Here is a 23897-nt window from a genome sequence, read left to right on the forward strand (position 1 = left end):
TCATTTGTATGAACTGGGTGAGGACAACTAGTTATGAAACTTTAGATTACAATTAGAGGACAACAATGATGAAATTATAGATTTTGAATAAAGGACAACAATGATGAAGTTATAGATTAAGGATAGAGGACAACAATGTCCACAACAGCAGCGAGATTAAAGGACGTCCAATGGAACACAACCACCGTAAAGACAAAATAAGTGTCTGCACCACGCTGATCTCTGTACATAATGTTTACACTGTTCTTGTTCATTTGTATTCATATAGTCGTACATTACATACTTTGTTGTATCTTCACATTTGTTTTGGCTTTAAAAAAAATATAATTTAAAGGATAGATGATCATTGACAAAAGATATCGGAATTACATCTCTTTGAAGCCAACGGTTTGGGGGAGGGGCCAAACAAAGGAAGCGCGCGGCAGGGTTTAAGTGTTTGAATTTGTGGCGGCAATGGCGCGGACGGTGCTCGTGTCCAATGGCAGCCGGAGAAGGAGGCGCAAACGAGCCAATGAGCTCGTCTATAGTCGCCAACCAATCGGGGCACGACTGGGGGTTTATAAATGTACAACGTTCTGTTGAGATTGGTTATACTCCAACAGAACGAAGGAAGATATCGTCATGGCCAGAACCAAGCAAACCGCTCGTAAATCCACCGGCGGCAAAGCCCCAAGGAAGCAGCTCGCCACCAAGGCTGCCCGTAAAAGCGCCCCGGCCACCGGCGGCGTGAAGAAGCCTCACCGTTACAGGCCCGGCACCGTGGCTCTGAGGGAGATCCGTCGTTACCAGAAGTCCACCGAGTTGCTCATCCGCAAGCTGCCCTTCCAGCGCCTGGTGAGAGAAATCGCCCAGGATTTCAAGACCGATCTGCGCTTCCAGAGCTCTGCTGTGATGGCCCTGCAGGAGGCCAGCGAGGCTTACAGGGCTTAAAGTACTCCGGCACAGTGCCGGATTTCCGGCGCAGGAGAATTAAAAAAAAAAAAAAATGCAATTGCGGCATTGCGCCGACGTGGTGGCGGGGGCGCTGTTTCACAAAATAACTTAGCTTTCGTGTTTGCTAGCGAAACAGCTGATAGTTGATGTTGACTGCTCAAGGAGAATACATATTTGAAAGTACAGAATGCCTGAGAGCCTTATATTGCATTATATTACATTATATTTTGAATGGCCATCTGGTGCCTGAATATTGTTTTTTCCTTTACATATATAATGACATTTCCACCATAAATTTATGGCGAAAGGGCACAAATTGGTGCATATCAATTCACCAGAATGCAAGAAATTAAGTGTTTGATGCTCGTTTAAGGACCCCCAGACAGCCCTGCTTCATCGGTCCCCCCCGATGTCAAACACCACTGGTACCACCTCCGCCTCATTTTGAGCCAGGAAAAACCCTGAGTAGTGACGGGAAGCCTTATGGGACGTGGTGCCAAGAAGGAGAATATAAGTGATAGTGGCTTAATAAGTAATCAGTTTGTTCTTTTAAAGACATGTATATATTTTATTCTGTATTGTTATAGTGATAGTGGCTTAATAAGTGATGCAATCAGTTTGGCCTTTTAAAGACATCTACTTTTTTATTTTTTTTATTAAGTATAAAACAGTATTATGAATGAATGAATGGTCTTTATTGTCATTACAGGTTTTCCCAATTGCTAAAACACAAAAGCCAATTCTCTAAACCAAATGACCAGTTCTCTAAACACATTTAATAAAACTAGCTCCCATTTGCCAAAACCATAAACACATTTCACATGAAGACACAATTCACAAAACACAATCCTCCTTTTCTCATAAATCTAAACACATTTTGTCTTGCTAAAACACAAGTTGCAAAAAACTCTGCTCAAAATGTCAAATTCTCAAATTAAAGCTCATGTGATGCAAAATGCTTGCCACAGTCAGCAACATTTTAACACAATGAACACACCTAGCTTCATTCATTAAACATAACGACTCAAAATTTAAGACACTTGTTGCAAATGATTGTGGTGTGTGTGTGTGTGTGTGTGTGTGGTATAGTTCCATAAATAAATAAAAAAACATCACACCCTGAACATTGTTTTCAGTGAGTATTGTTGTGTGTAATGGATCCTCTGTAGTGTTTGCATTGAGTTGTGATACAGTACAGTATTGTACATTTGTACATTTTTCAAACCTTTATTTACGTAAAACTCGATAGGACAACAGTGCAACAACTTCGCGGCTGAACTTTAGTAACATTTCGGACATCATATGCCATTTAAAGGGGGGAAATAGATATCTAAAAATGCATGACTATCATGCAAAATCAGCCTTACTGTAATGTAAAATATGTAATGTTAGATATAACGTTAGACAGGGAGCGCAGATTTATTTTTATGCATGACTATCATACATGTGGGAAAACTAGGGTTAGGTGCTAGGGTTACAGTAAGGTTAGGGTTAGGATTAGGGGTAGGGTCTGAGTTTGAGTTTTGAAGAGAGAAGGTGTGGTTTTGCTTATGTAGCTTTAGAAAAGTGTGTTGTGTTTAGAGTTTTGGGAAACTGGAGGAAAGTTTTGTGAAATGTGTTTTAGCAATTGAGAAAAACTGTAATACAGTACAGGTACCATACAACGAAATTTAGGAGGGGCTCCCCTGGTGCTTGAAAAAAGACTAAAAACACGAGGGCCAAGGGTAAAATAAAAAAGGGAAAAGAGCTGGTTTACATAAATAAAGGCTATGTACACTATCTACTATACTACTATACTATACAATAAAACACTGTGCTGTACTCTATGCTATGCTATAAATATCCTAACTTTTCCTATCTCTGAACCTTATGTACACAAGGGTTGTCATATTGCACATAGTATTGTTGCACATTCATTTAAAGTATTAATGCATTTTAACATTGAGACATATATTTTGTATTGACTATAAAATAGTATTAATGCATTTAAACATTGAGACAAGAAGCTGTCTTCTGTACCCGCTCTCCCAATATCTCAAACTGTGACCCCCCTCCCCAAGAAAAAGTTTCAGGCACAGGATTTTTTCCCACTTTAAGCCCTGGGCTTACCTGGTCGGTCTGTTCGAGGACACCAACCTGTGCGCCATCCACGCCAAGAGGGTCACCATCATGCCCAAGGACATCCAGCTGGCCCGCCGTATCCGTGGAGAGCGCGCTTAAGATGACTACACCGATCTGAGAGGAAATCCCCAAAGGCTCTTTTAAGAGCCACCTCAATATTTCCCTCAAAGGCGTGTTTCCATTTACCACCCGTGTAGGGCTTTAATCTATAGGTTATACAACTCAAATGAGTAGCCTGCAGGGATGCTGACCGTGCCATCTCGGTAACCGAAATACATGTAGGCCAATTCACAACAGCATAAGGCCTTAATGTGTGAATTCGTTGTGATGGTCAAACTATGATAAGTACTCTATGTAAAATAATCCGAAGTAAATCAGGGTCAGTCAGTGTATTCTGTAGATCACGGATTTTTTCCACACAAGGTCTGTGATTTACTTCTGCTAAAGCTTAATGGTGCTGGGAGGACATCAAAATGCGGTACACCCATAGGCTGTTATTAAAATAGATAGTATATACAGTATATATATACAGTGTTCAGACCCCTTCAATTTTCCACATTATGTGGTGTTATAGACTCAATTTAAAATGGATTAAATTAGAAGAATTTGCCATAAATCCACACACAATGAGCACATGATTATAAAAGCATATTGTATTGAATATGTCAGGGTTATTAAAACACGTTAGGCTATACTGCATATGTGAATGAAATGTGCCACAGTATTTATTGAAAATAGAGTTTAATCTGATTTGATGGTTAGGGTCATTTACATTGTACAAGGAAAACATTTAAATGTAGAAAATAATAATAATAATCTCTAAAAAATAAAATAATCTCTTTTACAGTTTATTGAGAAAACATTGAAAACAAATGTCCTATTTGCAATCATTGGATCATTCAAATGAAGATGACCTGACCCCAGGAATATGTAATAGAGGTCAAGTCTGACCAGATATGAACATCCTCTGACTGTTGACACCATCACAGGATTGGGCTTCAATAATCTCAGATTCTAGACTTCACAGAGAGAGCTCAATCTGAGAGTCAACCCTCTGAGATTCATTGAAGTGGGAAATAATTACATATTACTCTTAAAACCAAATCACAGAATACAGAATAGTAGGTTATGATAAAGCATCACTCACTTATGGGGAGCTCTAATATTACACAGCTCAGCACTGTCACCCCAACAAGGCCCAAAGACCCCTTCCAGCCCAATTGGGCTAGTTTAGGTTGCATTGTGCTGGTAAAATTGGGCTTGGGCTGGTGGACAGAATTTGGCCTGGTTTCCCATGAAAAAAAATGTTTTAAAATAACTTGACAGAGACTGTGTTAACTGTGTTTAAATATGCTGTGATCACCATGCTAATGTGTGTTTAATTGCAGACCATGCTAATGTGCAATTAACACATTTTATTATATTGCCAATTCAATTGGGGGTTGGTTTTAAAAAGGCACATTCATTGAGACTATAGAGGATGTCACATGGAAATGGATTTCATATGATAATACCATGATTGAATTGAGGTTATCTTCCATGATCATATTTTGCCATTGCATTGAACATGAAACAAGACTAAGCATTGTCATTACTTTGACTCAGCATTGCTAATCGAAACAATCAACAAATGTTATTTTTGGTATTTGAGCAGTCCCTTTGTTTACTCTATTCTATTCGTTTTTGATATGTATAATTATGATATATTCTATGCTATAATATTTGGTCTGGTTTTTATCAATTTGGGCGGATTTTGAGCACTTATTGGTCTGGTAAACATCAGACCAATCTGGCAACACTGCTGACCACTCCTCTCAACCTCCCAGTAACAGCGTCCAGACAGACCCTTACGATATCTAGCTAGCTAACTTAGCTAGTGCTAACAGCTGAACTGCAAAACTTATTCGCTTCATAACTTAGCAAATAACGTTACATTGATGAACAAAACATCCATTAATTGACTAAACATATCCATTAGGTAATGAATTCTAAACGTCATAACATAATTAATTAAAACCACATTTAACATTACCTGAAGAGGCTCCACACCGCACAGCACAAGAGACAGCTCAGCAGGCAAATTCAAATCTCTCCATGTGAAATAGGGTGCAACCATTCGGGTGCATGAAATAGGGTGCAACAGTTAAAAAAATAAAGATCCAATAATAAAAATACAACAAATTATATCAGTTGGTCTGTGTAACTGGGGTGGCAAGTAGGTTGGCAGGACTTTTTTCAATTGTGGCGGCTCCCTCCCTTTGTTACCATTGATAACTACGCAGCACATACCGAGACCCCCTATTGAATCTCTCTGGAGGCTGGGATTGGTACCTGTCTTTCCCAATTTTCACTGCATGGCGTGTGTCTCCCGAATTCACTGCATGGTGTGTCTGGGTCCAGTGTGAGCTCACAGGCATCTGGGAGAAGAGCAGAGACCAAATCAGAGAAATAAGAGGAGTAAGATATCGAGCCTGTTTTTCATGAGTCTCTCCCTCTCCTAGATCTCTCTAATTATATCTCAGGGTTTGTGGAGAGTATCAGTGGAGAGAGACTGTTAGCTACTTCAGGATAAAGAGACTCACCTTGTGAAAACTGGGCTCTGGTCTGGGGCTCTGGTGTTAGTAAGATATCCACTGCATTCACTACAGACACACAAACACATTCACAGAAAGAGAAAACATTCACATCATATTACACACACATTATGTACTGTACACAAAGTGATGATTAGGACATTGGTCTGAAGTTAAAGGGACTAGAGCAAAGTGATGATTAGGACCGTGGTCTGAAGTTAAAGGGACTAGACTAGACGTGGTCCAACTAAGGCCCATGGACCGGATCCGGAGATGTCTGAGTTTTAATCCAACATCTTTTAACCAAAACAATACATTTGATTCTGTTATGCCCTAATTAGTTTCAGCACAATATGAGGTCACATGCTATAAAGGTGAATTGTTGAATTTAATCTTTCAGTACAGCAGAACTCGTGTAGATGGCAGTAGAAGTAGGAGCCCCTGCCTGTTTCTGCTCAATCTTACAGTGTGTATGTTACGGTACATGTGGAAAAACTAGGGTTAGGGTTAGGTGCTAGGGTGCTACAGTTAAGGTTAGGGTTAGGGGTAGGGGTAGGGGTAGGTGTAGGGTTAGACATGCCAGCATGTACCAAGTCAACGTAGCACCTAACCCTAACCCTAGTTTTCACACATGTACTGTATTACCACATGTACCGTAACATGTAGACAAAGTCTGAAAATCAATGAATTAATGAATGAATGAATGGTCTTTATTGTCATTAATACAGTACAGGTACCATACAACGAAATTTAGGAGGGGGGGCTCCCCTGGTGCTAGGAAAAAAATACTAAAAACAAGAAGGGAAAAGAGCTGGTTTACATAAATAAAGGCTATATACACTATCCACTATACTATGCTACTATACTATACAAATAAAACACTGTGCTGTACTCTATGCTATGCTATAAATATCCTAACATTTCCTATCTCTGAACCTTATACCTTCCCCACCTTCCAACGCAGCCCCATTTCGTAGTTGCTACTTGTAAAAGATTTTTAAAAATAAACATTGTTTATTCATAAAATGCGGCTGATATTCTGTCGGCACCTATCAGCATTCATTAAAAATCCTCCAATACAATAAACATTTTATCTGTGTGTGTGTAAAATTCACTGTGAAAATACATAGGGGAGGAGTCGGGGCATGCGCAGATTATAGGCTTACCTAGGCTGCAGCCTAGGGCCACTACCACTAGGGGTAGTAAAAAAAAAATGCGTGAGACTTGAGAGCCCTGAATATCCGGTTGTTAAGTCTGACGTCAAACGTGAGGTTTTGCAATTTCCGGGTTCAAACCAGAAATTCTCCGCACCAGAATACCAGTATACTACAGCGGTAGAATGACAGTTTAATCGTTTTTTAGACTGGGATCTAAGTATTCATACAACAAGGGACACAGCACTTTCCCGTTTCCCCCATATTGTCAGGGTATTTGAGCCTCGGAAAAGCGCTATATAAATATAATTAATTATTATTATTATTGCTGCATTTCGAAGACAGCGCCTCAGCCAACTTTGGACCCGGAAACACGTCGCGACTTAACAACCGATATTCGGACAGACAACAGGAGAGGAGAGCAACAGAGAGACAGACAACAGGAGAGGAGAGCAACAGAGAGACAGACAACATGAGAGGAGAGCAACAGAGAGACAGACAACAGGAGAGGAGAGCAACAGAGAGACAGACAACAGGAGAGGAGGGCAATAGAGACAGAACTGAGGTGAGGTGAGCAACAGAGATACTTCAGGATGATAACAAACAGTTCAGTATGACAGAGACAACTAATAGAAAGACAACTGTATGATTATAGAGTTTACATGTTCAAGGAAATATTGTATGATAATAGAAAGGTACACTTTAATTTAATTAAAGAAGTAACAAAGAACACATTTATTATCACAATTGCATTGTGTTCCATGTCTTTCTCCATTGAATAAATAATGCCTAGTTGAATGGCTAAACAAGACAACTGTCTGGACAGTACTGCTAGAATTATTCACCTTACCGCTGCACAGATAGACAAAGGGTATAAGTCCATTCTGTTAACATTAGGTCTACTCTGCTAACAAAGACTATTCCAGTTGATTTGTCAGTTGTTGTGCATTATATTTTTGTTGTGTTTGCAGTTTGCCCTTTAATAAGTTATATATAAAAATAATTAAGTTATATATATATTCTCATGCTAAAATCGACTGTAAATCCACATTTTAAAGTTGATATTCTTCCCCGTGGAGCATGCCCCCATAACCTGGGCCCCACCCAACATTTTTATCACCAGCCGCCACTGTGGTCAGCTATGACAGGTTTAGGCTAGTTAAGGATGACTCCAGGGTGCAACTGGTCTGAGTGACTTTTAATTAGTACATCTCTATCTCTCTCTCATTTTGGGAGGAGAAAGAAGAGATCAGAAGAGATAGAGTGGGAGAGCCATATAAGGCGTGTGCAAATAGGCGGGAAATTAAGTGTAGGTGGGAAGTGTTTTGTTTTAGCTGTTGAGCTGAGCAATCAGTCTGACTGCCTCAAGCTCCAGCAGATTGAGGGGGAGTACAAACCACTGGTCCCTGGGGACTACTAGTGGCGTTTTTCCATCAGCAGCCCAGCCCAGGTCGGTTCAGGTCGGGTCGGGTCACTTTAGCCCGCTTTTGATCAGTTCTGGTTTTCCATTATACACAACCGACCCGGACTAGTAGGAGGAGTAGGCGATAGTAGGCGGAGTTACGCGTCATAACAGCGCGCCATGGTGGTGACGTATATTTTCACGAGACACAACACAGCAACAATACAGGGCTCAACAGTGCGACCATTTCACTCGCAATTGCGACAAAAAATACATCTGTGCGACTAGAGAAATAAATTCACGAGCACACTGTGCGAGTACAGATTTTTTTTTTTTTTTTTTATTTTTTTATTTTTAATTCTAAAAATAAATCTGCGCGAACCGTGTGGCCACATTTTAAGCCGTCAGCCAGCCCGCTACGACCACGGGAAGTCATGTTAAAAGTGAAGTTACTTCTGTTAAACTGGCGCTAAGCTAACATCGCTAATCGCTAACTCCCTCCTGGGCCTTAAAGAGACAAGCGCCCTTTTCTCATCTCAAGCTTCATTAGCTTCATTAGCTCACCACATCTACAGATTTGGTCCCACACACTCCAGATTTGAACCCAAGGTTACAACCAGGGTTAACTACCCAGGGTAGAAAGTAGAAAGCTCTCAGACCTTCAGAACCCATTGAAAGTAGTGGAGGTACTCCAGAAGTCCAAATGCATCTCTAATCCTAGGAAACCCTAGGAAGCAAGTTGCCTAATGGCATGAAAATGCAACATGTTGTACTTGAGTGTGGCAGAGAGGTGGGACCCCCGGGGATGGTGGTGTGCTAACAGCTAGCCGCCGCAGAGGCACCGTGCTGGGCTGGCCACCTCCACATGTCACCACCCCGGGCAGCATGGGGCTGGGGACTGGTCATCTGGATGTGGGGTAGTTTAATACCCCTAGATGTGGAGTTGTCTGGCCACCGTGTGTGACTGATGTAGCCTGACCCAGCAGCAGGGAGGTGGGCAGCATGGAGACAGACCTTTGCATGGCCTGGCTGCGTCCTAACGATTCCCACCGTAGTTGGGTCAGACCACGCCCACGCCACGCCAACTTCTGGAATATGTAGGGGTGTTCTCTGTATCTTGTTCTTCACGTAACACGGGGTGCACGATTAGATATAGGTTACCCATCTATGTATGCAACTCGGCGGCGCTGAGTGTGCCGCGGGCCAACGGTCAATGTTCGCCGCGGGCACGGCCGCAAGCGGCCGGGCGCGGCTCTCATTGCCCTGTGGGCCCTGGAACGCGCGCCTATTCTTAGTGTCAGTGATTGTGTTTGTGTTTGAGAAAAAAAAGGAAAAAAAACACCCCTACATATTCAAGAAGTTGGCGTGGTCTGACCCAACTACGGTGGGAATAGTTAGGACGCGGCCTGGCTGGGCTGCTAGCTGACAGACCTAGCCCTAAAGCCTGGCTGGGCTGCTAGCTGCTAGCTGACAGGCATGACATGGATGAATGAATGAACATGCTGCTAACCAGGAGAACTTGACACAGCTAGTTACCATAATACAATGCCATCAACTCTGCGTCTAGTAGGGCTGTAGGCATGGGCCAATGTGTGATTTTGGTGCAAAAATTGCAAAATCACTAATAAAAATGTGTTATAATTACATTTTTCACTGTGCTCCTAAATTTCTTTGTGTGCCCCTAACATTTTTCATTTATGTGTGCTCCTAGTGAAAAAGGTTAGCGTAGAGCCCTGCAATAGCAGACTGGAGGAACTTGCAACTATCCTATGCCTTTCCCTCTGCATGTGGTATATTATTAACCATGGTTTTTGGGAGAGAAAAGAGAGAAGACAGAAGAGCGAAGACAGAAGGAAGGATACTCGAAAGAGGAATGCTGGAAAGAGAAATAAACTTATGTGGGCTATCGTAAGGAGATGGCTACTTTACCTCACTGTAGCATCATTGTTATGTTCAGCATAGAGACGGCTACTGCCTGATTGTCTGCATGTTTTAATCATTTCTATTGGATTTTGTTCTGCACATATGTTGTTCTACACATAATAAAGTCATGTTTTTTTAACCCTTAAAACCACTGCCTTCACTTGTCTGCTTTATGAACTGTAGTATCATTGTGTGCCGTGTTATTCACGGACAAACACGGTGCCGTTTGCGGGTTAATAACTTCGGTTTACCGTGGGTTAGGATAACAATTCAAACGTGTCCGGATAGAGGAGAAGACAGGGAATCCAAAACCATTTGAATGGTGTAGATCCTACTCTCCTATCACCGTCGACACAGCGCGGAGCGAATTCCCTGTTAAAACGTTTCTCTGTCAACGGGCTGCACTCTCTCTATATATTTCGGGCTAAACTGTGCAGTGTAGCCGGCGTCCTGGTTCCTCCAGCAACCGGACACTGCCATAAATAACAACTAATATGTAATATGTAAATATGTATAATACCACGTTCATTGATAAAATGACGCCAGGGATGGAAAGGGGTGAAAGGGGATGATGAAGCTCTGGACTACGGAACGGCAGCACAATGGGGGGAAATGCGATAAGAATTATGTCAAAATGCAGCACCATCATGCACAGATCAGCCTTAAAACATGTAACGTTAGATATATATCGTTATACAGGGAGCGATGTATTTCTACGGAAAGGCTGATAGATTGTAGAATCTTCTTGTCGGTAAAACGATGGAATCAATCTATTGAGGTTGTGATCTTAAATGCGTTGTCATCTCATGATAGATTAGGTGCACACTGCACAGCATACACGATTTGACAAGGAAATAGGATGTTCAACACGGGTTGGAATCTCTGTACTTGATTTATTAAGACAGTCAGCGAATGGTTCATCAGCACAGTATCTCAGCATCGGCATTCAACGACATCATCATACAGACAGGCTGATAGATACGAGTGCAGCGCTGTCTTGCTGGTAGTCAAATATATTTATTTATACAGCATATGGATGTTACGTGCCTGTTAGCCTACTTGCAGCTTTCAGTTCTAGTAGATTTGTAGTTTAGATCTCGCAACCAGGGATTGGGAAGCGATGTATTTCTACGAAAAGGCTGACTGACGCGGGGCTCTGTTGGGAATTTGTATTAAAATCACTAGAAGTGATAAATCATGTACTATGTGCTCATTTAAATAATATGTGAATGCGGTCAGTTGAGAACAATAGGAAGGTCACGCAAAGCCAAAAGAGAGGTTCTGTTTTTGAGCGACAAGAAGAAGACAAGCTCCTGACTAAAATAACGTTTTATGATTCAAACTGCCTATAAATTACTTATTTTTACCTATGTGCTAACAACCATTGTATACCTGCTGTTATGATATTCTATTTTTCTGTACTGATTTTATACTTTCATAACTAATGATTAATGATAAGTCTATTCTTCTATACTATACTTTAACTTGTAAATCGAATCCTAACTCATATTACTGTGCAACTTCAAATGTTTTCACAAGCTACTGATAAGAACTCAACTCACTGCTCTGCTCACAAAGTATGATATCACCATGGGAACGAGACGCTAGCAGGACACTCAAGCTGATAACATACATACACTCTCGCACCCACATACCAGAAGAATTGAAGGCCAACGCTAACGAGAAGACTTTCTGCAGCTGCAACGGATTTGTGCTGACACTTGGAAAACTACCAGATAGAGGGGGGGGCATCACCCAGCCCAAAATGTTTGATGAATTGTATAAAGGACTATGTACGGAGGTGAGAGGCACTCTGGTCTGGTGGAGCTCTTGCAGTTAACTTGTTGACGGCTAGCTGAGACGGGCCTGCAGAGGTGAAACTAGATGAGACCACTTTTCCATGGAAATGAACTAATTATTGCTTGCTGATGTGCTTGAATAAATATTATCTTAATGAACAGTTCAGTAGTGGTGCCTAATATTTGATTGGATCATATCATCTTAAGAAGTGATATCAAGGACGTCTCGTTGAGATTAAACGAACTCGCTTGTAAAGTGACGACTCAATTAAATCGATACTGGAGAAGTTGATCGCCTTACAAAATTGGTGACCCCGACGTGATCTTCAACGGGATGCAAGGAGGAGTGGGCGAGGCTGGGTTCGGACTAAGCACTTCCACGGTACCAACACAAAAGAGGTGAGCAGAGCCATTTAATGAAATCTGCTTAGGTAGACAATAGTATTCTAGCTGGAAGTGCTGGGTCCTGGAATCGTCAAACCCATTCTGATCTGTGTCCTTGAAGATCCGTCAAAAGTAAGGATAATCATTAATTAAATTGACATTCTATACATTATTGAACACCACTGTCTGATATTTAAGCACATCTTGTATTAACGTGTAATAAGACCCGCCGAGGTCTAAAGAAGGGACAGTAGCTAAGTCCTGGAAATAAAGAGGGGTAACCAGTCCCCAGGATAGACCCGCCGAGGTCTAAGGTAAGGAAGGACACTATAGTCCTATTAAGGGGTAGCCAGGGGTAACCATGCAGGCCCAGGCCCCAGGGGTAACCAGGGGTAATCAGGCCCAGGCCCCAGGGGTATCCAGGGGTAATCATGCAGGCCCAGGCCCCAGGGGTAACCAGGGGTAATCAGGCCCAGGCCCCGAAGGTTGAAATACCTTGCAAACCAAGTGAGGAGTGTAGGACATTGCGGATAGGGTAGCGTTCACGGCAGGACTGCAGTCCGGTGAAGGTCCTATTTAGCGTGCCTCCCCTCACAGCGGGCGCTAAAATAATTGTGGCGTTGGGATTATAAGGTTCTATCATCATTTTAGTCAAAATTGAGTTTTTTGCATAATCTGATCCATTAAGTGGTTTATTAATGTGTGGTGGTATTTTTAAAATGTTGACATTTTGAGTGGGTAATTCATAAAATACAAAGGTTCCATCTCACAAAACATAATGGAATGTAAAAACTTTGACGCTCAGTGTCTCTGAATTACCCTAAACGGAGATAGAACCTTATAATTCTAAACTCATGCAAAGGTGTTACGTAATATTGTATGTAAATCATAGATGGAATTGTTATTATTATTGTAATTATTACTATTAAAAGGGATAGTTGTATGTTATGCCTCGTTCAAGGTGTTTAAAGAAGTGTTGTGCTGCGGGTGTGACCCACCATTAAAGCGCAGACAGCAGAAAAAAAAGAAAAGAAAAAAAGGCTCACTAGGAGTGTCTCTGACGCACGGTGATTTGTGTCTCGTCGTCTTTGCAATAGTGGTATATTTGGGGTGTTTGATTAAATTGTGGTTTTGTTTAGTTGTTCAGTTTGTTTAGTATTGGTTGGCAAAAATCATATTGATGATACGTGCAGCGTGAGAGGTTGTTGAAAATGCAGGTGACCGGAGTTGTGGCTACGACAAGGAAGAAGGAATGTAAAGAATGCAAGATATTGGTCCAGCTTGGAGAGGTGCCGCAGGCCTCTGCAGCACCACAGCCCCCGGCTCAGTACCAATCCTTCCCCGAATATCAACAGAGAGGCGGAGGGAGAGGACGTGGGCGAGAAGGCCGCGGAAGAGGCCGCGGAGGACAAAGAGGTGCCTGCCACTCATGTGGAGTAACAGGACACTGGAAGTATGAATGCCCTAACCAAGGGGGCCAACAGCAGTCATGGGGACCAACGCAACAGCAGCAATGGCAGCCCCAGCAGTTTCGACCCCCCACACAGCAACAGTGGGGGGGGCCCGATGCCAGGCCAACCGGCCCCAACCATAATGGCCCCCATGATGAATCAACCACAAGGAGGGGCTCCTTATGGTCAACGCCTATAGGGATGCCCGGGAGGCGAAAGAGGAACCTACCACTTCCACCCGAACGAAGAACCAATGATCGAAATACTGGTGGGAGGAGAGAAAAAACAGTTCATGGTAGATACTGGAGCAGCAGCGTCCACCATGACAAACCACAAGGGTAGAGTTCCTCCTCTGTCGGAAAATCTGGCCATGACGTCAGTAGGCTACTCCGGACAGGCACAGACACAGAAATACACAATCCCCCTAGAAACAGAAATAGGCCACCAGAAATTGTCACACAACTACCTGTTCGCCCCCCAATGCCCCGTAAACTTAATGGGGAGGGACCTGCTATGTAAATTGAACGCGGAGGTAACTTGTGGACCAGACGGATTAACAGTAACACTTCCCGGCGGCAGGAAAGTCACCGGGGAAGCCCCATGCAGAATACTAATAATGAGAGATATGTATTGACTTCACGGACATGGGAGTGATTGATAGATTGTCAAGGTGGCCTGAAGCCTATCCGTGTAAACGGGAGGATGCCGCATCTGTAATAAAGTGCCTCTTAAAGGAATTCATACCACGGTTTAGTTTCCCTACAATAATACGCTTTGATAATGGGTCACATATAAAATAAAATAAAAGTCCATATGGCTGCAATTGAGACAGCAATGGGGATTAAGCATCGATTTGGTTCAGTCTACCACCCCCAGTAGTCACAGGGTTAGGGTTAGGTTGAGAGGGATAACCAATCTATTAAAAGAAAGCTTGCCGACATGATACAGAGACAGAGGGAGGGGGCTTGAACCCCCTCTCCATGAAAATGAATATATGTCAAAACTCTAAACTAATCTCAATCGAGTTTTCTCTTCACAGGAACTGAATGCTGCGGAGAAAGCAGACAACGGCAAAACAGACTCCTATTTTAGACCCAGGCGACGTGGTGGACAAGACCGTGGGAGGTATATTGACCACCTCACACGCTGTCAGAGTCGAAGGTAAACCGGGTACAGGGTGGCCTCTCTTGTCACACTGTACCAAAGCAGACCCACCACATGTATAACATTTTCAATTTCCTGGCGACTCTGTCAGCGTGCACTAAGCCTCAAATAATGTGGAAAGTAACACAACAAGTGGACTATTAATCCATGATATTAGCGATCACCTGCCTGTCTTTTCATTTTATGAATGTAATTATAGAAAGAAGAGGGAGTTAAAGGAAATGACATACAAGACAGTAGAACTGAGGAATCCATATCTGCTTTTAGAAATGAGTTATTAAAATGGAATTAGAAGAGTATATATGAAGAATCAGATGTGGACAAAGCGTATGGGTTATTCCTAGAAACATTTAAAGTTCTATATGACAAAAACTGCCCACTAAAACAATGTAGCAATAAGAATAAATATTCTGAAAATCTGTGGATGTCCAGGGGCATTCAAAATGCATACAAGAAAAAGTATACTCTATAAAGTGTATGTATAAAGCATGAAACAAAGGAGGCAGGGGTTACATATAATAAATACAAAAAACAAACTAATTAGTATTATGAGAATATGTAAGAAGGATTATTATTCCAAATTATTAGATGAGAATAAAAAATAATGTTAAAGGAACAAAGTAGAACATTTTACAGACAATGACAGGAAAATTAACCTTATAAATGAGGTGGTGGATGGATTTAATAAAAAATAGAGATTTGCTGAGGAGGACTGTGGAGAGAGAATCACTGACTCAATATCTTTGGGAACTATAGGAAAAATAATAATAAATAATAATAACTATTTTACTGATATACTGATATGGGTTAAAAGCTATATTAGTAATAGACAGCAATTTGTTCAAATAGGCCAGAACAAATCAAGGTGCTTAAATATTACCTGTGGTGCCCACAGGGGTCGAATTGGTTGTCTTGGCAGATGACAGAAATATGTTATGTTATGGGGAAGATCTGCAGCAGCTTTTAAAGGTGGCAAAGAAGGAATTGTACAAATTAAAATGCTGGGTTGAGACAAACAAGCTATCATTAAATCTGAATAAAACCAAATTCATGCTATTTGGAAATTGCAATATAAATACAGACCTCCATCTGGAAATTGAAAATGTCTAAATCAATAGAGTATATGAAATCAAGTTTTTGGGTGTCTTAAATAGACCACAAACTCTGCTGGAAACAAAGTGAAAATATCTGTGCACAAAGATTGCGAGAAGCTTGGGACTTCTGGGTAAAATTAAATACATCTTAAATCAGAAATCACTATACACTCTATATTGCATACTCATTGTACCCTACCTGTCATATTGTGTTGAAGTTTGGGGAAATACAAACCAACCTAGAAAAGATATGCACATTGCAAAAAAGAGCTATAAGAATTGTACTTCATGCTGGGTATAGAGGTCATACCAATTATTAATAAAATAAAATAAAAGTCAAACTCTGAAATGTTGAGAATTGGTTAAATTCAGAGCTGCACGATTCATGTTTAAAGTAACACAAAATAAGGTCGCTGGCAACTTACTAAAATTGTTTTGTTCATGAGCAGAGATAGGGGTTGTAGTCTAGGAGGGAAATTGAATGAAGAACAGCCTGTTGTCTGTGCAGCGCTCAGGGGCAGGTGCATCTCAGTTTGTGGGGTGTCCATTTGGAATGGCCTTGATGTAACAATGAAAACAAGTAATACTATTGAGTGGTTTGGAGGGATATAGGTTGGAGGAGTTTGAGAATGACGTGAACTGGTATTTTTGTGGATATTTGGTTCCTGGTTAGCTATAGTGGATAGCCATATTATTATAGATATTGATAGATAATCTATTGCGTAATGGTATGATATTGTGGGGAAGGGGCAGGACCATGGGTTTTGTTTCTTTCTGTCTTTTATCGAACAGGGCAATTGCCGACTGTTGCTTCCATGTCGAGGAAGATATATTTTATTTCAATTTATATCTCATTTTATTTGTATTTTTATTTATTTTTTGGGGTTTGTTTTTGTTGTTTTTTGTTGTTGAAGATTTGTGTGTTTTTATGGTTGAAATGTTCGAGATAAATGGAGAAGCAAATCAAATCAAATTAAAATGTTTGGTACAACTGGGTTATAGCCACAATTATTTATACAATTTATTAATTAATTATTAAATTAACTGGGTTAACTACACAATATCCACCATTTATAAGGTAACATGTTTAGTCTGCTTGAAACAACCTACGGTTGTTGGTACACTGTTTCTCCCCCTACAAGCCTGATAATTGTTCAAATTCTCCAGTAGAGATGGGACGAGGGGGAGAACATGCTGCCCCGGTATAAATAGAACTAAAGGCCCCATGATATATGAGGGACATCACCCTTTACACTTAGAAAAAGCCTACGACTGCCTTAACAGGACGGGAAAGGGGGGCGACGTGGGACGCCTTAATACTACGCACTTCTGCAATATGTTCATGAATGCATGGTCAAGACAGGGAAACATTTGTGAACGGGACTTTACTTGCGCATGTTGGCGGGGGGGGGTTCAAGGATACCAAACAAGGGCTGTGTTTATGCCTCTGTTTTTATACTTGTTAATCATCTTATTTTTTGTGATTTTTTTAGTCCTTTTGGTGTGCTGCACATTTTCATTTCCTTTTCGGCGGTGTTCCATGGGTAGGCTCCTTTAAATGTTATACATCTTTGTTTTGCATTTGTTTTAATCTTTGTTTTCATAAATATACATATTCCTCTGAGTTCGTAATTAGTCTGTCTAACTTGGAACAGTCTCTGGATAAAGTCTGGAAGCATCTTATATTTTTTTACTTTGTAGAATTACTTGTGCCATTTTGAAGTCCACCAATTCTTTAAATTTGAGATCATAGGGGTTTATGAATAATTTGTTAGTTGGGTCTTGATAGGCAGCTCTGTTTATTTACGGTAATAGCATTCTACTTACTATTTTACTCCCAATTTCATTGGTAAAAATGTTATCTATTAAAGGAGCACTGTTAATTGTTATTCTAGTCATATACTGTACATTGTGTCCATGATGTCTGTAACATTTTTTTTTGTGTTCATTTGGGTTCAACAAATCTATATTTAAGTCCCCTCATACAAAGACCGTCTTTCTGTCATTTAGTTTATCATACATATCAACCATCATATCTTTGAATGTGTCAAGACAGGATACTGGCGTTCTATATACACAGCGTATTATTATGGTCTTAGAGTTCTCAATATTTTATTTCTACAGTGACACAATCCATAATGTTTTCTATTGTTATTGACTTATTATTATTTGTTTACTATTTTACAGTCAAAGTCATTATTTACATACAAGGCAACTCCTACTCCTTTCTTGTTTGTTCTGTTGGAGGTAAATAGTTAATAGTCCTCAAGTTCCAAATCGGCTTCTTTTTCTTTACTGAGCCATGTCTTCGATACAGCAATGATGCTGAACTTGGTGAACTGTCTCAAATAGTCCTTAGTTTTCTTAAAGTTTCTATAAAGACTTCTACTGCTGAAGTGTATTGTTGATAAAATACCATCCAATATTATATTACTTTTGAATTGTTCCTCTGTGTAATAGTCACAGTTGCAGACGGTTATTATTGTTGTAGAAGTGGTTCGATGTTATTATTGTTGTAGAAGTGGTCGATGTTGTTCTCAATGTCATACATTTTGTGCTCTGTAAAGTCAAAAGTTTTCAAAGTTCAACTCTTCATAGTTTTTAGGTGCAGCTGGATTATAATCCACACAGTCCAGTGATCCCATTTCTCGAAACTCATCATCATTTATATCGTTTAGTGGAAATGAATAATCCTTGTCCATTCCCATTTTGTCAGTCATTGTCTGTTCAAGTATTTCCACTCAGATTTGAGTCATTTGTCTGTTCAGGTATTTCACAGTCATTATTTGTTCTCTCACCATAATCCCTTTGGAGGTTTCAGGAGATCCATTGGGCCTAATCATCACTTTACAGTTTCTTGTCTAAATGCCTTGCAATTTGTTTTGCTTCCTTAGAATGCGTGACTGCCAGGCAATTTCAGTAAACCTGTAGCAGACATGTTTGGAAAGGTGGGGGCTCACCCCATAGATATCTGCTTTTAGATTAGAGGCACCGCTGAAGGGACGCTCGAAAGCCGACACAGACGAAGAAAAAGGAAATTATGCTGCAGATGCAGCCGCTAAATCAGGAGGGGGTGGCTGTGATGCAGGAGGTAGTAGAGCCGCCATCTAATGATCGCAAGGTTGGCAGATCGGCGGTTCGAGCCCCGGCAGGCCACATGTCAGAGTGTCCTTGGGCAAGACACTGAAACCCGAATTGCTCCCAGGGCCGGCGCCTTGTATGGCAGCTTGCCACCATTGGTGTGTGAATGTGTGTGTTGGTGAATGAGAAGCCATTGAAGCGCTTTTGGATAAAGGCGGTATGTAAGCGCAGTCCATTGATATGTCCCCAGAGAACATCAGCTGGTCTCAATCCAGCTAGACAAACCTAAATGCTCTGTACAGACTATAGATGACATACAGGGGGCCGCCTCCCCCCAAGAAAGTTCAGTGTGGGTAACAAGGGGGGTGACGCAAAGCTGGTTGTGGAGAGCGCATGACGGAAGAATAGTGGCCCGTGCAGGTCTAATGAATGTTATTGGTGCTGAGGCACATGGTAATGAGAAATTTGGAAGATGGTGATGAGGATGTTGGTGATGAGGATGTTTACAAGAGGTGTATGCAAACGCTTGAGTTATCACTGTTATTGGTGACTGTTTTGTTAAATGAAAAAATCTGGCTATGTCTATGCTCTCTGCCCTCCTCATCTCTGCCACAGTGCTGATCCTGTTTGGCTGCTGCATTGTCCCTTGCATTAGAGGCCTGGCACAGCGACTGATTACTACGGCCCTAACCAAGGTTGATGCTGGAACACAGATGCACTTACAAATGCTTATTGCTGAGCAGCAGCAGTCACTGTTGGAGGGTGAGGAGATGGATCATGATACAGGAGTTGAAGATATGTTGTAATTATGGAGTTTTGTGAAGGAATGGTGTAAATAAAGGCATTTGCGGTCTACGACCCATCTCACCTTTCTGGCTACAAATTCTCTGTAATGGTCATAATTTTGTTTTAATGACCAAAGGGGGGATTTGTTGGGAATTTGTATTAAAATCACTAGAAGTGATAAATCATGTACTATGTGCTCATTTAAATAATATGTGAATGCGGTCAGTTGAGAACAATAGGAAGGTCACGCAAAGCCAAAAGAGAGGTTCTGTTTTTGAGCGACAAGAAGAAGACAAGCTCCTGACTAAAAGAACGTTTTATGATTCAAACTGCCTATAAATTACTTATTTTTACCTATGTGCTAACAACCATTGTATACCTGCTGTTATGATATTCTATTTTTCTGTACTGATTTTATACTTTCATAACTAATGATTAATGATAAGTCTATTCTTCTATACTATACTTTAACTTGTAAATCGAATCCTAACTCATATTACTGTGCAACTTCAAATGTTTTCACAAGCTACTGATAAGAACTCAACTCACTGCTCTGCTCACAAAGTATGATATCACCATGGGAACGAGACGCTAGCAGGACACTCAAGTTGATAACATACATACACTCTCGCACCCACATACCAGAAGAATTGAAGGCCAACGCTAACGAGAAGACTTTCTGCAGCTGCAACGGATTTGTGCTGACACTTGGAAAACTACCAGATAGAGGGGGGGGCATCACCCAGCCCAAAATGTTTGATGAATTGTATAAAGGACTATGTACGGAGGTGAGAGGGACTCTGGTCTGGTGGAGCTCTTGCAGTTAACTTGTTGACGGCTAGCTGAGACGGGCCTGCAGAGGTGAAACTAGATGAGACCACTTTTCCATGGAAATGAACTAATTATTGCTTGCTGATGTGCTTGAATAAATATTATCTTAATGAACAGTTCAGTAGTGGTGCCTAATATTTGATTGGATCATATCATCTTAAGAAGTGATATCAAGGACGTCTCGTTGAGATTAAACGAACTCGCTTGTAAAGTGACGACTCAATTAAATCGATACTGGAGAAGTTGATCGCCTTACAGCTCCAATCTCCGCGTTTATAGAGTGCTCCAAGCGGTGCTGCGAGCAGCAGCAGCGGGTGAACTCCCGGTTCATCGAGTTTACGGTTAAAAGCATAACTTCTCGGGGTGTCAGCGCAGTGGTTAAGGGCTCAAAATGACCGTAGACCGATGGTGAAGTTAGCAAAGGAGTATTGTGTTTGTACCACCTCCACAGCCGGTGTTATTCACGGGCAAAGACGGTGCATAATAGCGATTTTTGTGTTGTGCTTGTTGTAAACAAAAGTTCTATGATTCATTGAAATGACATTAAACTAAGATAATACGATGGTCAGCATAATTTTTCAAAATCTTTATTAATAAGCTATTACAGAAACTGTTGTGACATTTTCCAAGAGCGAATGTGGTATTTCAAGATGGCGGTTAGTGAAGAAAATCTATGAAAATGGGATGACGATTTCCATTGACCAATCAATGGTGTGCAGCGTCACACGTCACACGCAGCCTGGCAAAAAGATCCGGATCTAAAAATGTAGACCCTGGTCTCGAAGGGGAGCTAAAGAAGCGAGTCGAACCGACCTGACGCGACCTGGGACGACATATGAAAAAGGGGAAAAGAAGCAGGCCGAAGCGGGCTGGCCCGGGCTGGCCTGCTTTGGCCCTGTAATGGAAAAGCGCCAGGACCATTGCACCCTTTGCCAGCAGATTCGCAATCTCCTCTCAGAGTGCCCTTGTCTTTACCGGGCAGGGCAAAACAGTCTCTCTCACCCCCCCTGAATAAATAAATAAATAATTCAGTCATTGGCTACCTATAGGAGTAAACCAATAGGAGCAGAGCTCTCCTATGGGGCAGAGCTCCACATAATAGAACAGTTGAGCCTACATTTCCTACTACAACATTGCTAAAAGATTGAAATGGTTGCAGTCATAATTGTGTCTACATTTGATTGATTTTGATGTGCTGTTGTAAGGAGTCAATCTTATCAGACCATTCCAAACATCTTGATTAATGTTATGTTCTTTTACTGATTGTGAGTGTGTGTGTGTGTGTGTGTGTGCGATGTCCTTTTGCTTCAATAATGCCCATAATGCCAAACGTTGTCCCTAGCAGAAGCTCCTCCCTCTACAAAAATTCCCCACAAGAAAAAAGAAAAAAAGAGGCAAGCGATAGCGCGCGCTTCCTGTACAGCCTGGTCTCAATCACGTCCTCGTAGCTGAGATAAATTCACCCCACAACTTCACCGAAGTCATAATCTTACTGAACTCAACATGTCTGGAAGAGGAAAAGGAGGAAAGGGACTCGGAAAAGGAGGCGCCAAGCGTCATCGCAAGGTTCTCCGTGATAACATCCAGGGAATCACGAAGCCCGCTATTCGCCGCCTGGCTCGCCGTGGGGGCGTCAAGCGTATCTCTGGTCTGATCTACGAAGAGACCCGTGGTGTGCTGAAGGTGTTCCTTGAGAACGTTATCCGTGACGCCGTCACCTACACCGAACATGCCAAGCGGAAGACCGTCACCGCCATGGATGTTGTATACGCTCTGAAACGCCAGGGACGTACTCTGTACGGCTTCGGCGGCTAAACTATTCGTAAACTCAACCACCCCCTACAAAAAACAACGGCTCTTTTAAGAGCCACCCATCTCCACACAAGAGAGTTGATTCCATTATTATAACACATTTGGTCAGGCCTGTACATTCAACGGGTTTAGCTGTCATGAAAAAAACATACGTTGCCAAATCAATGTCAACGCAAGTAAATGCGTAGTCTTGGCATTCCACGACTAGAAATGACCATCCCACATGTGCACTCTAGAAAGAAAATGGTTATTATGGATTATTACGCACACAACACAGTGCAGCCCCTTTTTCTATTGCGCATCTAGTGATAATAATAATGCATGCCCTTGTCGTACCATCCCAAAAGGACAGTTCCTGGTAGTAATCGCTAGGCTGGTTGGGAGTTTGGGGGACTTGGTGTTCTATGTATATCATTCTCAATCTTCCTCTTGACGTTTTCATGTTCATATCGCCATCGGAAACAAGGCAACCCGACAGCCGGGTGAAAAAGTAAGGAAGGGGTGGGGGGAGGAGCCCGCGCGTGCGCAGATAATGTATTTACCCGCGAGGCATACTAGAGTTTTGGAAGTGGATGTCAGCAGCCGCCTAATTTGCATAGCCCCACCATTATATTACGGGTGTGCGTTTGCCGCCTCTTCATTCGTTTCTGAGAAGTAACGAGCCACTATCAACATGCCAGAACCTGCGAAGCCAGCGCCCAAGAAGGGCTCCAAGAAAGCCGTCACCAAGACCGCCACCAAAACCGGCAAGAAGCGCAGAAAGTCCAGGAAGGAGAGCTACGCAATCTACGTGTACAAGGTCCTGAAGCAGGTCCACCCCGACACCGGCATCTCCTCCAAGGCCATGGGAATCATGAATTCCTTCGTCAACGACATCTTCGAGCGCATCGCCGGCGAGTCCTCTCGCCTGGCCCACTACAACAAGCGTCGTACCATCACCTCCAGGGAGATCCAGACCGCCGTGCGTCTGCTGCTCCCCGGTGAGCTGGCCAAGCACGCCGTGTCCGAGGGCACCAAGGCAGTGACCAAGTACACCAGCTCCAAGTAAACAGGTTTCCGTCTGAATTACTTACCCCAAAAGGCTCTTTTAAGAGCCACCCACCCTATCAAAAAAAGCAATTCCATAGTGAGTTGAGCTCGCGTGCTACAAATCAGCCGAACTTATGCTGTACTGATTGTGTGTATTGTAACAAGTAAGTAAACTGTATTTATACAGCACCTTTCCCAGACCAAGGGTCACAAAGTGCTTCACATAACAAGGAAGAAAACACAAATAAAAACAATACAAGAGTGAAAGACACAGAGGGTTAAAACAGGCAGAAAGAATATAACATAACATAAGCATGTATAAGGCATATGTATCAATTACTCGATATTACAATTTTCAAA

At 41.8% G+C, this 23897-nt stretch overlaps 3 protein-coding genes across 3 annotated transcripts; all 3 read left to right on the forward strand.

Annotated features, from left to right (window-relative positions):
• Nucleotides 1–621: 621 nt before the first annotated feature.
• On the forward strand, nt 622–3153 carry LOC308155883 (histone H3.2-like; the record flags this gene model as incomplete). The annotated part of the gene is made up of 2 exons (XM_080529249.1): nt 622–906; nt 3031–3153. The coding sequence occupies 2 exons, from the start codon at nt 622–624 to the stop codon at nt 3151–3153; spliced, it is 408 nt and encodes a 135-aa protein (XP_080385375.1).
• Nucleotides 3154–22199: 19046 nt separating this feature from the next.
• On the forward strand, nt 22200–22511 carry LOC308167630 (histone H4; the record flags this gene model as incomplete). Its single annotated transcript, XM_080542058.1, has 1 exon — nt 22200–22511. One exon carries the CDS (start codon nt 22200–22202, stop codon nt 22509–22511), a length of 312 nt encoding a protein of 103 aa, XP_080398184.1.
• Nucleotides 22512–23181: 670 nt separating this feature from the next.
• LOC308167504 (histone H2B-like) lies at nt 23182–23556 on the forward strand (the record flags this gene model as incomplete). The annotated part of the gene is made up of 1 exon (XM_080541921.1): nt 23182–23556. The coding sequence occupies one exon, from the start codon at nt 23182–23184 to the stop codon at nt 23554–23556; it is 375 nt and encodes a 124-aa protein (XP_080398047.1).
• Nucleotides 23557–23897: the final 341 nt, after the last annotated feature.

Source organism: Nansenia antarctica (genome assembly GCF_963989245.1).
Source record: "Nansenia antarctica genome assembly, chromosome: 1".
Lineage (NCBI taxonomy): Eukaryota > Metazoa > Chordata > Actinopteri > Argentiniformes > Microstomatidae > Nansenia > Nansenia antarctica.